Source organism: Microtus oregoni, unplaced genomic scaffold (genome assembly GCF_018167655.1).
Source record: "Microtus oregoni isolate MIOR12 unplaced genomic scaffold, Mior012 000031F_ref0000149, whole genome shotgun sequence".
NCBI classification, from domain to species: Eukaryota; Metazoa; Chordata; class Mammalia; order Rodentia; family Cricetidae; genus Microtus; species Microtus oregoni.
In genome coordinates, this window is record NW_024543090.1 from 14,361,148 (window position 1) to 14,376,715 (window position 15,568).

Genomic DNA, 15,568 nt, shown 5'->3' on the forward strand with positions numbered 1-15,568 from the left:
CCAGACTGTATCTGGCAGCTAGTCTAAAAGCAACACTGGCATTAGGGGACTGAGGAAAGAGTGAGCACAGCTACTGGATCAATCCATCACAGCAGCTGGCTCCATCTCTAGTTCCAGAGGGAGGTCTGTCAGTGTGGCCCCTCTCTGGCTGCTTCCTCAACGTGGGTTTTCTGCTTCTTATCTGCCAAAAGCATTGCCATGATAAATATGGAAAGGAAGTTCATATGGCCTATGCTTTTTTTCACTCAGTGCAAAAGCCAAAGTGTATGCGAACTTCTAGGCGTCAGAACATTAAACTTGGCACTATTTCATTAAATCCTTCTTTGTTATTTTCCTTTTACATACAAAGAAAACAGTCACACACAGAGACTAAGAACTTATCTAACATTATAGTTGGCAAATGGTGGTGCCCCAGGCTGCTAGAATCTGTTCCTTATACTTTATCATCTCAAGTTGCTAACCTTCATAGCACTCAGAAAATAGTTATTTTTATTAGTACCTTAAACTCGTATTATGCCTACTGTCTAGACACTCTCTTAATAAGTCATGAAATAGATTCAGATGTAAAATCCTAAAACCCATAAAGCTTTAGTTCTTTTCCTGACACTTAGTCAGATTGCTTTCTCAGAGCCTCGATTTCTTTACCAATAAAAGAAAATCACCCTATAAAATTCCTCTTGAAGATTGCAGCATAGTAACAAGAGCACTGGGCAGGCCCTGCTGTGTGTCTTCGGACAAGTCATCCACCTTTCTGTGCCTTTGTCTACTTCTGAGAGTTTATGTCTATGTGGCTTACTGTGCTCTTGAAGAAGCGACACCAACTTATTCAAGCAGTAACTGAAAGCCTGTGGCTTCATTGCCCTAAATTTGGAAGCAGCAAGAATTTTACTACCACTTTTAGTGTCCAATTTCAGTGTTATTTAGCTTGCTTTCCCTGCAAATAAAACCCGAGATTGAAGAAATAAAACAAAATCTCAGAATTCTAGCAGTTCCTGGTGGCAGGAAGTGGCCATTATCAGTCCACACCACTGACCACCTACATGGAGGACACAAGCCGTGGGAACTCTCTGGACTTTGGGATGACTGTCCTGACTGCTGGTGGAGGGGAAACTCTGTCAGAGGTAGCACGGCACAGTCACACACACTCTCCACTCAGCTTCCCAGGTTTCCTGGGGAAAGGACTGGAGTCCTCTGTGCTCTCTGCCCTGGGGCTTCTTCAAGCCAAACTTACAACATAGTCAAGGATTTACTGCTTAGTGATAGGGAAGGCCTGGGAAAGTGAAGTCCATGGGTTTCAAGGACTTAACTCTAGAACTATTCATTAGGTCAATTTATCTGTGCTTCCGCAATGTTTCTCTGACCCAGGATCTACAGTTGGAACCAGTTTACCTTATTTAATGAGAGCACGGGTGCTGTGGGGTATCACTGAAAATGACATTTCAAGGTGGTCTGAAATGAAAGAAAAGCCTGCAAAGACACTGGACATTGTTCTTGGGGTAACAAGCAAACTGCTATGCTTCATGTGTGTTACTGGGCCACAGGGAGAGCTGGGGCATGTGATTCTGGGACAGGCAGGCTTGTTTTTGTCTATGCTGGCTTCCCTAGCCTAGCAGTAGGGTGAGAGTTTCAGCTTCTTCCTAGCCATCACGCTTCTCATTGCAATGACAATAGCCATGGTTTCTCTAGCATTTCCTGTGCGTTCAGCAATGTGCTACGGACTACGCCTGAATTAGCATTCAATCCTCCTCCTCACCACACAAGAACAGCAAAGACAGATGCGACAGTGACCACACTTCCCCATCCTCGTGACCCTCACTAGCTTATTCCTCAAATTTGCTTTTCGTTTAGGTATAGAACCATTTCATTTTAATGAATGGAAGTGGGTTCTTATAAATAGCTGATCTGTTAAGGCTTCCAAGGCAGTGAGAGCTAAGAATGGGAAGTTTTGGACTGTTACAACAAGCTGTGGACCTCACAAAACTGTTCGAGTCACACTGGCCTGGCTGCCTGTGTGCAGTCATCTGACTGCTGTATACATCTGCTAAATCTGTCTCTAAGTTTTCATCCTCTGTTTTCTTGTAAGAGTATATGTGTTTGTGTACATGTATGAATTCATGTGTGGGGTACATATGGGTGTGCATAAGAATGCCCATTGAAGCCAGAAGCTAACTCTGGGTGTTCTCCACCTTGTTTTTTGAGACAGGGTCTCTTACTGGCCTGGGACTACTCAAGCGGGATAGGATGACTAGATAGTGTCAGAGCCCTGCCTGTCTCGGCCTCGCCGAGAGAATAAGCACACATCACCACACCAACGTTTCCCCAAGGGCTCCAGGGATCAAATTAGAGTCTTTGGCCTCAACATGGTTTTCTACCTTGGTCAGAGCCTCATCCATACACGTCTGGGTAGAAACAAGCGTGCTCACCCTACCCTGCTTTCCTCACCCCTTGGGTACTTCTACCATGTCAGAGGCAGCACCACAAGCCACCAGTGAAACTGCCTACCAGCGTTCCAGCCCGATACTGCTCTCTAGCTCCCCGGGGTCTCATCCATCATAAGGAGATAATTAGCCTGTTGTTTTTGAAATCAGTCATCCAGCCTCATAATCACTTTCTCAAAATGTACAGGCGATTACATGACTGATGATGATGTGACAGAGAAAAGAGCACGGAAGGGACAGAGAGCATTTGCTGATCTGACTGGGGAAAGGAAAATCTGGCCATGTGAAAGAGAATGGTCCTAGGAGGTTCAGGTATTTCAAGGCCTGGTCCTTAGTTGGTGGAACTGTGTAGGGAAAGATGAGGTGTGGCCTTGTTGGAAAAGGTGAGTCACTAGGAGTTGGTTTTGAGGTTTCAAAAGTCCACACCAAACCCAGTCTCGCTCTCTCTGTGGATCAGCACGTAAACTTTCAGCTGCAGCTCCAGCGCCATGTCTGTCTGCCGCCATGATCCCCTCCATGACAACAGTGAACTCAAGCTCTAAACCGTCAGCAAGCCCCCAATTAAATGCTTTCTTTTAAAGCTGCCTTGGTCATGGTGTCTCTTCACAGCAATAGAGCAGTGACTAACATGGGGAGACACCTGAAATGACAACGAAGCTGAGACAGAATGACAGAGGACCGGGAACCTGAACCCATCATCTTTACTCAGGTCTAAATACTTGATGTGTGTAAAATGGGAGGCAGGAGGTCACTGCGTTTGGTTGCTTGTTGTGAGGAAAAAGTCAAGAGAGGTGACATGAAGCACCCAGAACAGTGCCAGATACAAAGGACTCACTCAGTACATGCTAGAGTTTCTATCTCCGGGACTTTCTTATCGAGCTCCCAAACACATAATCAGCCATTACTTATATATGCCACAGAGTTTTGTTACCTGTGACAGGGAGCCAACAGAGAGTTCTGACCCCAAGTCCTTCTCATATCTGGGTTTCTCTGGTTCTCTTTTGCCATCCCCAGTCTCTTTCAAGGACCTACTGTGATCACTCAGGTTCCGCTCCAAAGTGACCTATTTCCTGATCCAAGTTTAGCTCACCAGCGTCTTTAATCCCATCTGTAACCAGCGTTTTCCTTTTCCCTTCAACGTATTTGTATATTCCATGTTTGTACACGGCCTGTTGATATCATTTGAGACATCGTACTGTTTGCCCCACTTCAAGTTGCTTCACCCAGAGCATTTCTGTTTCCATGGCTCCAGTGTCTCTCTGCAGCAGGGATGACTGAAATCCTTGACCTTTTCTGAAACAGATTTCACTGGTGCCCCAAACGGTGCCTGAAATATGGTAGGTAATCACCAACTATTCTAGGGGCCAAATCCAACCAATATTAAACACTGTGCCAGATACACTTTAAAACACTTTGCATTTGCTAAATAACTTAGCTCTTATAGTGACCCAGTGAGGTAGGTAGTTGATCTGTTCTCATTTTACAGACAAGAAAGCGGAGGCACAAAGTCGCCACGTGTTCAACCTTACCGAACTGAGGCAGAACTAGACTTTAAGACCAGGCTGCCTAACTCCAGAGCCCTGTACACCATAACCACCTCATTACTGCTGTGCAAACTAAGGAGTTAGTTTTAGGAAACTTTCACAGTCACTGTTTACTGGAGATATGATACTTCTATGTAATTATTACATATAGGATTATCAATATGAAGATCAATGCCACCCCTGTGTGGTTTGGATAATTTGTCTCTACTTCAGTTTCTTTAACTATAAACTAGGAATGAGACTGTACACTGTATATTGTTATTGAGAGAAGCAATAGACACAGGGTAAAGTGAGTGCTACATGCCTGCTGAAGCCTCCATCTCTGCAATTCCAGGGCCAAGCTTTATACAGCAAATGAGAACGCTGTACTGATGAACTCAGTTTTGTTAGCAATCCTTTGAGGCACAGTGTTCAATCACTTTATACCCCCACCACATCCCATTCTGCCCCCTGTAGAATCCAGCCACCCTAACCTGCTGCCCTGCCTGGACTCAGCCCAAACTTTTCTGTCTTTTGGCATTTTTTAGCAGCATTTCCAACAAAATGCTTTTCTTTCCTATTTTATCTACACATTCACACTTTTCCTACACTTCCAAGCTCTCCTCTGGCCATGGAGTGTATTTTTGTCTGTAGTTTAATATCACAACCCAACCTCATTACTAGAAGAGTTATCTATCCACCCCCAATTCCACCTTTATATCCAAGGACCCACTTTCCATGTTTGTGAGCCTTAGCTGACTAATTTGTAGTTATAGGTAAAAATGATGTTTAGGTCAATGGAATGAATATAGGAAAAAAATTCCACATTAAGACTCAGTGAGAAAAGGTAAAAAAAAAAGACCCACATAAAAGGGAAGTCATGTGTGTCCTATTGGAGTTTACATGATATGTTGGGGTAGGAGGGAGGGGAACAAAGTTAGTAGAAAGACTACACAGAGGAGGACCAACTCTCTCCCTGCTGTGTATGTATGTATGTGTGTGTATGTGGTGTGTGTGTGTGTGTGTGTGTGTATGCATGTGTGTGTGTATGTAGGTATGTACGTGTGGGTGTGTGTCTGTCTTAAGAAACTGCTATTTGGAGAGTATTTAGAAAATGAGTCTAATGATGTCACCTGAGTCATCATTAGATTAATTATCTAAAATTTCTAAATTCTAAATCCACAGAGCCACTACCAGTGACATGGTGATCTTACTTGGCACTCCTTTGTACCCAGAGGCCAGGACTTAGTCTGATTGTAAATACAAGAACACTTTCTCTGCCAGTAGTTCATAAACAAGCTGTAGTGTTCCTGGAGAGAGTTTTGGCCTAGAGCTGTTATACCATTCAGTGACAAGGTACAAGCTTCCCCAAGTAGCAGCTTTGGGACTTGATGGATTTGTCATCATCTCTAGGGACACCGCTGGTCTTTATCAGAAGAGTAGCAGAGGAAGCACGCGTGTCTCAGGGATGAGATTGTCAGCTCAGGTCTGCGAGAGGCAGAGTTTGTGCACACAGCACAGACAGAGAATACAGTGCAGTTTGCCTCCTTTAGACAGACCCACTCCTACATCCAGTTCCTAACACTGCTCGCCACAGCTGAATCACAGTGGATCAATGCAAGGTCTCTAATGTCAGCAGGGGTTTCTGTCTCCTTTCTTGCAATGCTTGAGAGCAAAATATCCTTGGGATATTTCTTCATAGAGAGAAGACGAGAAAAACATCTCCCATGGAGAAGGCATACATGCATCCCATTTCATTTGTAAAATATGATAGCTGTTTTTCATTTTCATAACTTTAGAACTCAAGAGAAACAGCTGTTTGATCTCCTCTGGAGAAAGAGCTCAGTTGCCACGGCTATACATTTATATTTAAGGAATTCCTGTTTTAACTGGAGTTTGCGATCCAGCCTTAGCATGCAAGGGCTCTCTTATGGATGTGCCAGACAGGGACATAAAAATATGACCTAGAATGATGGGCTGCTGCTATATCATTTCATTATCATATAGCCCTTTGATAATACTGTAGCAGTTTTCACTGATGCCTTGGCTTGCAGTTAATTTAAGCAAATCTCTCTAACACAGAACTACTTAGCAGCATTCAAATGAGCTTCAGAATGGTTTTGTTCTCTCTTTACCGAGCCCATCTGATCCATATCAACAGCTCATAGAAGTGAATCTCGGGGAGGGGTTGCCACCACCTTCCTGGACCATTTCCAGTTCAAATCTTTGGCATCACTGACTTTTCAGTGTCAAAATTCTAAATGGCATTAGGTCCTGGCTTTCATCATAAATGACCACTCGCAAGAGTTATTATTCTCAGATGAAGGAGACCGCATGGCACTGTGGGAAGAGTAGACACCTGGAGTGAAGTCATAGCTTCACTTAATTTAGCTGTCTCAGATTCGTATCAATCAGTCACCAGGAAAATTTTCTGGATCCAAGCTGGAAGGCAGAATCATTGAACTACTATCTCTTGATTATTTTGAGTCCTATTTTCCTCAACTGAATAATGAAAAAAATGAAGAGAGTTAACATCTGTTAGGAACATTAGTAACTGGCATATGTGGATATATTTGGTAAATTGTCAATTTACTATAATCCCCTAAATTTTTATTATTTTGTCAAGATAAATCATGTAAGTAGTGACATGGACAAGCTGCCAGTAATTTATAGGATTTTAACCATTTTTACAGTTGGCTGTACATTTAGAAACATTGTCTCCATATGATCCAAATAAAAAATAATTCTCTGGTGGCATATTAAACAACTTTCTAAAATTTATCTTAAAATATCATTCCAGGCATGCTTTGAGGACATTCTTCAGGGAGTCCACATAATAACAGCCAGTGTTGCTTGAATTGATTGACAATTTCTTTTATTTCTGGGGCCTTAGAAAACTCAGGACACAAAACCTGGATGTCTCATAAATCCAGATGTCAGAGGAGGAGAACATGGTGAACCCGTGCAGCCCCATGTGATAGGCCTGACAGGTGTGTATGTTCTATCTAAGCAGACAGAAGATGCTCTGCGTTCTTTAGCGTTGAGGAGCAGTTGTACAGGAAGTAATCCATGGTGTTTGAATCCATCCCCAGTGTGAGACTCCACAGAGTCAGATGATGAATGGTTTCATCTGACTGACCTGATTCACTTAACATGATATGATCATTTTGTGGGAACTGTATTCCTAACATTCTGCCAAAAAAGCATCCACTTCTAGAATCAATTCTCAACAGGTGATATATGAGATATGTAGGCCAATGCTACCTATTTGCAGTACTTCTTTGGTGGTAACCACAAAGAGAGTCTCTATTTACTTACTTCTATTGTAGTTTTTGGCTCTACAATCCAGTTGGCTCACCCTCAAAGCCAAAATCTTTCTCTGGTGCTAGGATAGGACTCGGCAGGATTGGCAGAGTCTTGTTACCATGTATCCTCTCAGAGGCTTCAAAGATCTCACTGATAAATGGGAATAATCTATTCCCCTCAGAGGTATTCTGACAAAGATGAAAGGTTAATAGAGAGGCTAATAAGATGTGTGAACCCTCAAAGTGGTATTCCCAGACACACCTATCATATCGTGACAGTCTATTTCTTTAGTAGGTGATCTGAAAGTGTCTTCCAAGATAGATATGAACAGGGAAGAAGATGAAAAGCAATGACATTGAACCTGGGACATTTCTTCTTCTCTGGACAAATGATAAACTTGCCAACTCTGTAGCAAGGAGCAGATTGATTACATAGAATATTCAGACAATCTGTCTCTTGAATGTTAACTCATTTAGAGACAGTCAAGCAAGTCAGTGCTTTTCTTTCAACATGGGTCAAATGGTTGAGGTTACCTCCTGTGCAAAGAAGAGAGAAGTGAATTGGGACAATACTTGCCATCCTTAAAGAACAGGTTGAAGACTGCAGGCTGTCGCAATCTCAACATCATACTAGAGAAAAAAAGAGGCCTTTACTTTCTTTTATACGTCCTGTTTCACTATTGTTTAATTTATTTGGTTGGAGTAGTTTTCCTTGCTTAGGTAACTGCAAACAGAAGTGACAGAAATCAGCAACACTTAAAGGTTGAAAGAAAGATCAGAGTCTGTGTGAGGATTTCTAAGTAGACAGACAACAAGAGAAGATACCAAATAGTTGATCTCTCAGGTGTCAGAAAATTCCAAAAGGGAATTCTTTGAATCACAGGAAAGGCAGAGAAGAAAAAATCCTATCAACAAGGGCAGTAACACAATGCCCAATGTTTGCTTCAGCATTAAACAGCCACCACACATCTTAGTGTATGTGTCAGAGAACCAGTTACCTCTATTAAATCTCAGAAGAGCATACAGTTGTGAGCAGCATGATTGAAAGTCAGTGGTACTTACTAGGATACCGTTCCTCTTCCTCTGTTGGTTGCTCTTTCTCTGGCTTGGGTGGACCCTTGATTTTATACACCAAAGCACGCAGTTTTCCTGTCCAGGAAGTGTCCTCCTCCTCCTCTTCTTCTTCCTCCAAGGGAACCCCTAGCAAGTCACAGAACAGAGTGCAGACCCAAACAGTACCTTAAGAGTTAGGAAGAACACAATAAAGCAAATCCCCTACCTTCTGAAACATTTTCAAGAGATTATAGGCAGCCTCCCAAGAATATTTATCTGAGTTATGTTTTTCAAATAGTTGCTAAAATATATGATTTTCTGTGTCTCGGAACATCAAATAAATTTAATTCCAAGGCTTTACTTTTTCTAACCTATATTAAAAAGGACTCTAGAGTCTCTAGAAATACTTTAACATTTATTATTTCAAATGAGAAGCTCAGCTTTTGTCTAAATATTACTCAATTTAACCATATAAAAGAATCATAAATGCCACCACCCACTTAAAAATCAGCAGATATGCATCAAAGTAGGGGACCATGGCTTAGAATCCTTCAGAGAAAACACTGATGCCCACTTAAAAAATATCATGATAGCTTAAAGGAAAAAACATCAAAGTCTTGGCTTGGCTGGAAGAACATGATGTCCTTACCACTGTAAGAGAACTGGGTGACGAATCAGTCACTACTCCCCATCCCCCAGAGACCTTCCCACTTCCCCTATGTATCATCACAAAGATTCTTTTAGGCAAACGGGTTTTCAGTCTCCCATTCTGCCAGGGACACTTCCTGTACCTTTTCTGACACGTGTCTTTTGAACGATTGGTACCATAAGGTCAGACATAAGAGTAACTTCTCAACCCCTCCCAGGCATTCTAATAAAGGAAGCTGGGGCTCTTGTTCAACTCTCAGCCGCTCACCACAGTGCACCAGAAGGTCCTCATGGAAGTCGTACAGCTCCTCGCGGATCTCCTCCGGGCAGGGGCAGTTCTCTCCCAGGTGAAAGTTGAGGAGCATGTTGATCTGGGAGGGCAAAAGAGGTATGGATGGCTAGCTGATCTCCATGACAGCCGGGGGAGCTCAGCTCATGCCTCAGACACCAAACAGTCTTTGAATTTATGTAAATGTTTTTGCAGGGTGGGGGAAGTAAAAGTGACCATTTCGTATACAAAAGAAATTTGGATAGTATTTAGAAAATTCCTTCCACCTGAAGCTGAGTCCTGTTAACAATATTAGGAAATTTATTTCAGTCTTTATATATCCTCAAAAATTCAAATCACATTCTCTATATAGATTTTCTTACGATCCAATTTTTGACAGACTTTGCCTTGGACATTTCTGGAACATGAGTTTAAAATGGTGAAATTACTTATTTCACTTTATGGATGGATACAAATTCATATAAAATTAAGTTTCTGTTATATCTTTGTTTCTATTTTTATTAATTTTTGTGAGTATTATTTTTTGTGAGTATGCACACACATACGAGACGTGACATACATGTGGAGGTCAGAAGACAAACTTAGGGGTTGCTCCTTGCCTTCTACCTTATCTAAAACCGGATCTTTATGTTTTGGTTTTCACTTCATACATCAGGCTAGCTGGCCTGTGAACTTCCAGTAATTCTCCTGTCTCCACTTCCCTTCTCTCCATATGAGCACGGGGATTACAGATGCTCACACCATCCGTCAGTTTTTATGAGAGTCTAAGGATTCAAAATCACGTCTTTATACTTGAGCTGGCCACTGCTTTTACACACCAGACCATCTCCTGACTCATTTTTGTTTTTCATTTAAACAAAGTTGCTTTGAATATTTTATATACTTTTTATTAACATTTTAGATTTTTTTAGAATAAACTAGAAGCAAAATGAATGGAGCAACAGGTGTGTACATTTTAACGGCTTGGGATATGAACTGTAAATCGCTTCCCAGAAATCTCACAACAATTTGCATTATTCCAAATTTATGTAAGTTTGTGTTACTTTGGCATCTCTATTACAGTAATGAGAACTTAACACATTTTCAGATATTTTCCAGCTTAATGGGTGAAGAATAACATATTCCTGTTGCTTTGATTTGCATTTAATTGGTGAGGTTGAAATTCATTTTCCACTCATTAAGAGTAATTTTATTGCATATTTTGTAAAGATTTTCTTCTCATGTTCTTCCTCCATTTTTCTACCAGGTAATTACCCATTTGAAAATTAGTTGGTGGAATGCTTTGCACATTTTTCTAATGAACTTAAACATTCTCTGGAGTTTTAGTTGCTTATAATATATACTCGATAGATTTCTGGAGTTTGAGTTAGCTTTTAATTTTATGAATAGGGTCTTCATTTAGGTCCTAGTGTTGAGATGTAGATTTATGTTCTGTGCTCACTCTGTCTTTCTTTTTGCTTCTATTATTCTGTTCTTGATGCTTTTCAATTTGCCATGCAGTTTTCTTGCAGTTTAGTGAGACACAATTAATTTACAAATTAATATTCTAAACAAACAAGACATACAAACGTACGAAGAGACATGATCATAGTGAAGGACACTTATCAAAACCAAAAAAAAATCTGTGATACAGTAATAAATGTACTTCATCACTAGCTGACATGAAGAGACCTCGTGGCTACTCTCAGAGTCCCTGCATCCTGAAGCAGTGTTGAATGTAAAGACATTCCTAATGTAAACTCTACAGACTGTCATGAAACATGTGCGATCCCCAGTAGTGAGAAAGTGGGGCGGTTGTTCTGCTGTGTACATTAACCATGAAAAGTCACGCTAGCAGAGGTCAGTGAAGGCTCTGTTTCCCAGCTAGGCTCCCGGAATTCGGAATGCTCCCTGCAGGCCTGCAACTATAGGTTGGTGACGAGGTAGAGGAATTGCAGAAGCAGTTAGAGGTTCCCAACCCCAGTGTGACTCAGCCATGCTATCCCAACCACCAGGCATAGAGCTTTTCCTTAAGTGTTGAGGACTTTGTAGTTGGAAGACATTCTAATGTCTTACTAAATTTTAACATGATTCAGAAGTCTCTCATTCATAACTTCTCTTTCAAATCTTTTTCTTCTTTCTTTCTTTTGTTTTGTTTTCTCTATGTAGCTTTTTGGAGGCTGTTGTGGAACTTGCTTTGTAGACCAGGTTGTCCTTGACTTCACAGAGATCCACCTGTCCCTGCCTCCCTGCTGGGATTAAAGGTGTGTGCCACTACAGCCTGGATCAAACCTTCTTGTAAGTAGGTAGAGATATTATTTGTAACTAAATAATACCCATGAAATAGGTTGGAAAAGGGAAATCATGCTAATTACAACAAGATAGGGTATACTGTTTTTAAAATAAATATAAGGTTGTATGGTACAGTTTCAGAGTACAAAATGAAGATCTTTATTGAAAGACTCCTCCTGTCAACAAAACTTAGGAAGGGCCCCACCTGCTGAAAGAGCACACAATCAAAAGGTGGAAAGACAGACCAGGCAGGATTTGCTGCTAGCTGGGTCTAAGATAGTCAAACAAGCATCCTCTTCATGCAACAAATTGGTGCCCAAATGTGGCCAACTAAATCTACCTAAAGCCTGAGAGGGCTTGAAAAGAAATTCTGGACAGGAAGACATACAGAGCTTAGCACAGCTTCTAGCTGTTTGCTGGCAGTGTGCCACAGCTTCTTTAAGGGAAGTTTTCCTGACTCAGCAGCAAATAAATTTGGTTTACTTATTATTGCCTTCCAATTATTCACAGAAGTTTGAGAGATCATCATTTGCCCAGTGTTATGGGGAACATTCATATCCACCACCAGTCCCAAAAGCCTATAGCATCTGAAATACACTTGAGGAATTCTTGGGTAGCAGTTGGAGAAACAGTATACTCATACATTTGGTTCAGCACAATGGCCTCTTTCAGTCAGTCCCAAGGACTTTCATTTTGTAACTAGAGAGATGATTAGCTTTGCCTTCTCTTTATGCATTATTACCCATGAGTCTTTCAAAAGCTCAGATAGGTGGTTCAATGGCAAGACAATATAAATAATTATGTTCCATAAAATAGATTGGGAAAGTAACTGAAAGAAGTTGTAGTTGTACCATTAAGATAAAATAGTGGTAATTATAGTGACAACAATGAATAGTATGCTTATTAAAAATTTATAAGACTCAAAAATGTAGTTTCAAAGACAGAGCTGGTTTCTTCACTGCAGGATCTACTTTCCTTTTGAACACTAAGGGAACACTGGGCAACCAGCCTGGGTTGCACTATTAGACCGTGAGATACCATTTCCTCATTTAAACTCATCTAAAGTCACCTTTTGTCTCAGCAGTGACAACCACAAGTGGGTTCTATATAACACATTGCAAAGGATGATTCGTAATAAACTCTGTTCTCCAGACTTTGTGGGGCTAAAAAGGCTTAATGTAAATTTAAGTCAAAGGCGCTTGGATGTGTCAAGGCTGCACCTCAACTCTCACAAACCAGGGTGCACCAGCTACTTTCTTGTCTCTAATAGAGAGGCAGAGATTTTTGGAAGGGTTAGTAACATTCTTCTGAGGAGTAGATGTGGCTGAGGTATCTGTTGAACCTCAACATTCTTCCTCTGGTTTTCCACCAATTAGTAGAGGCACACATAGGGAAGGAAAGGGTGGAAGAAGGAAGCTCTGCCTTATGTTCAGTTTAGAATGTTCCCCCCACCCCAGCCAAGATAATTGGCAAGTTCTCTCCAGTCATTTACTTAGGACTCAGTCTATCTTTTGGTGCTGTGGCGATTCTTCTAGGAATCCATAGCTCTTCAGTTTGCCGAAAATAACACAAAGGATTCATGTACTCTTTACCATAGGAAGTGGGATGGAGTTCAGGATGGGACTCACCTGCTCCTGAGGTGGTGAGCGGAACTCCCGTGTCTTCCGGGCAGTTAGGGCTGCAGACATGTTCAGGGCCTGCATGAGCTCATTGTAGCGGAATTTCTGATTTGCCTGAAGCTTGGACACATAAATGTCACCAAATGCCACAATAGCCTCTACTCGATGCTGCAGTTCACAGTCACAGAGGTAGCTGAGGAGTTCACACATCTGTAAGAAAAAGTGTGTGTGTGTGTGTTACATCCTTATAGAATGCACTTAACGCAGACGACATTGCCAGTACCCTACTTCATAGCCAATAACACCAAGACTTAGGTAAGTGCAGTGATCCATCTAGTGTCATAGAGCAACCATGCAGCTACTGAATCCAACTCTACCTAAATCCAAAGATAAACTGTTCAGCCACTGAGGCCAGAGAATGAGAGAAATGAACTCACTGAAAATAAACATCCCTCAACTGGCAATCATAGATGCTCTATCTCAGAGGTCAGATGTGAAACAGAAGAACTTCAAGTACTGGTGAAAAGATCTTCACTCTTTTTCTTTAGCTGTGCACTTAAATGATTTAATAAAATGCTAATGTGTGCATGTGTGTTTGTCTGTGTGTGTATGCCCATGTCATGATATATAAGTTACATTTCTCCTTTATACTCAATATCCTGATTAACTGACTACGCACACATCCCATTATATTAGAAGAGAGAACTTTTATCATAGATTACCTCACTATGGCACATTCTATGATATGGTGGAACATACTTTACATATTTCATGAAAATATGTTTGGCATTATCTTTCTGTATTATTTCCATTTTATAGATAATAACTCTAAGGCCTTGACTGGCTGCTGACTTGGTGAGTTTACATATCCAGTAAGCAGCAGAGGAGGAGGAATAAAACCTGAGGAATGGCTGACCGAGGTGCATTGTTCTTCATCTTCCTTTCTCTTTGTCTCGGTGCCCAGAAGACAAAGGTTATCATCCTTAGCATCTAGCTCGTGCTAGCTTACACGAGGAAGCATTGCTTCAGATGGAACTGAAGACCCTTAGGTGGTACCAGGAGCATGCTCCTTAGTCTGTGTAACAGTTATGTGAATACTGGGTCAACAGGGCCCCATCATATTAGTGTAAGAACGTAGGTTAGTGAGAGTGGGGATGAGTGTGTGGTCCTGTATGTCAGTTCCTTGGAGGTTACTTTGGTTACAACCAGAATCTTAGCCCTTTTCTAAACAGGTACCTCTAAAATAATCACCTTGGTCTCAAAGGCTCAGAGATGTGGGCAAACACAACACTGGCAAAGAAACTTCTACATGAAGTCTAAATGTTTCAAAGTATCTTCCTGACAAAGGTTGGGATTTTCATGTTGGCTTGGGAAAGCTTAGAGAGTGGATTCCATGGAAGGAGGCATCACCCCAGGGACTCTCTGCATGCTTTCGCTTCAGCAGCAGACTCAGGCTTGTGCCCGGAGTCCCCATACCCAGGCTTTCCTCTCTCCCTCCAGCGCACTTTACCAGAGCACGTCAGTTGTTCCCAGTTACCTGCAGCTTGACAGACTCGGGCAATCGGGTCTGCAGCAAGCCTTTGACCGGGGCCTCCTTGCTGGCCTTTTCTCCAGCCTCCACTGCCTTTTCCTCGACTTGGGTCACTTCTTTTTCTGCTCCCTCTTCTGTCTCCCTGCTGTGCTCCCCAAACACAGAGGGATCAATCAAGAGGAGGATCTGACGAACATCATCATCATCAAAAACGCCCATGACTAGCAGGGTTCCAATGAGCTTCAGCACAGGCACAAACTGGAACTCCACTGAACCACCAACAGGGTCTCGGATGTGGGCCCCGCTACAGTGCACGGCCTCCGTCAGCATGCTCAGAGCCTTGGTTTTGAGGATCTCCAGGGGAATCTCAGGGCTCTGCTTCTGATGCTCCTCATTAGTCACCACGAAGCAAGGAGTCGAGAACCTGAAGCCTGGCTTAAGGCACGTCCTCAGGCCCACCCCGGGCAGCCCATGCCTCTTGGACTCATCTGGGTATAGGCGGATATTCCTGGTGGTGTTGGTGATGGGGATGATGTACTCATTCTTCATCATCAGCTTCCTCTCCTTAGCGTTGGCCAGGTGAATGCTAATGAGCAGGTCATAGAAACCGGCTCGGAGTAGGCCAGGCAAGTACTTGTTGTCAATGGCATAGAAGAGCTGAGAGAGGTCCACGTGGCTGCACAGGGCATAGGCAACCCGGCTGTTCCCCAGGGCACACACGGCACTGTAGAGCCTAAGTGTGTGGTAATGGAACTGCATCAGGTCCTCCTGCTCACAGAGCTCAAGGATGTCCACACACCTGAGGGAGACAAAGCAACCAGCCATTCCACGGTGAGACACAAGTGTCAGAATTCAGTGGAGCCTCCCCGCAAAACCCCAGGGACCTCAACC

The 15,568-nt window shown here is 42.3% G+C and overlaps 1 protein-coding gene across 1 annotated transcript in view; it reads right to left on the reverse strand.

Moving 5' to 3' along the window:
• The window catches only part of Ryr3 (ryanodine receptor 3), a 522,546-nt gene that overhangs the window by 165,830 nt on the left and 341,148 nt on the right, over nt 1-15,568 (reverse strand). Inside the window, exons 35-38 of the mRNA XM_041678998.1 lie at nt 14,684-15,476; nt 13,156-13,356; nt 9,236-9,338; nt 8,329-8,466 (exon numbers count right to left, since the gene is read on the reverse strand). Of these exons, the coding sequence (XP_041534932.1) occupies nt 8,329-8,466; nt 9,236-9,338; nt 13,156-13,356; nt 14,684-15,476 (1,235 nt within the window). The remainder of the gene's footprint in view (nt 1-8,328; nt 8,467-9,235; nt 9,339-13,155; nt 13,357-14,683; nt 15,477-15,568) is intronic.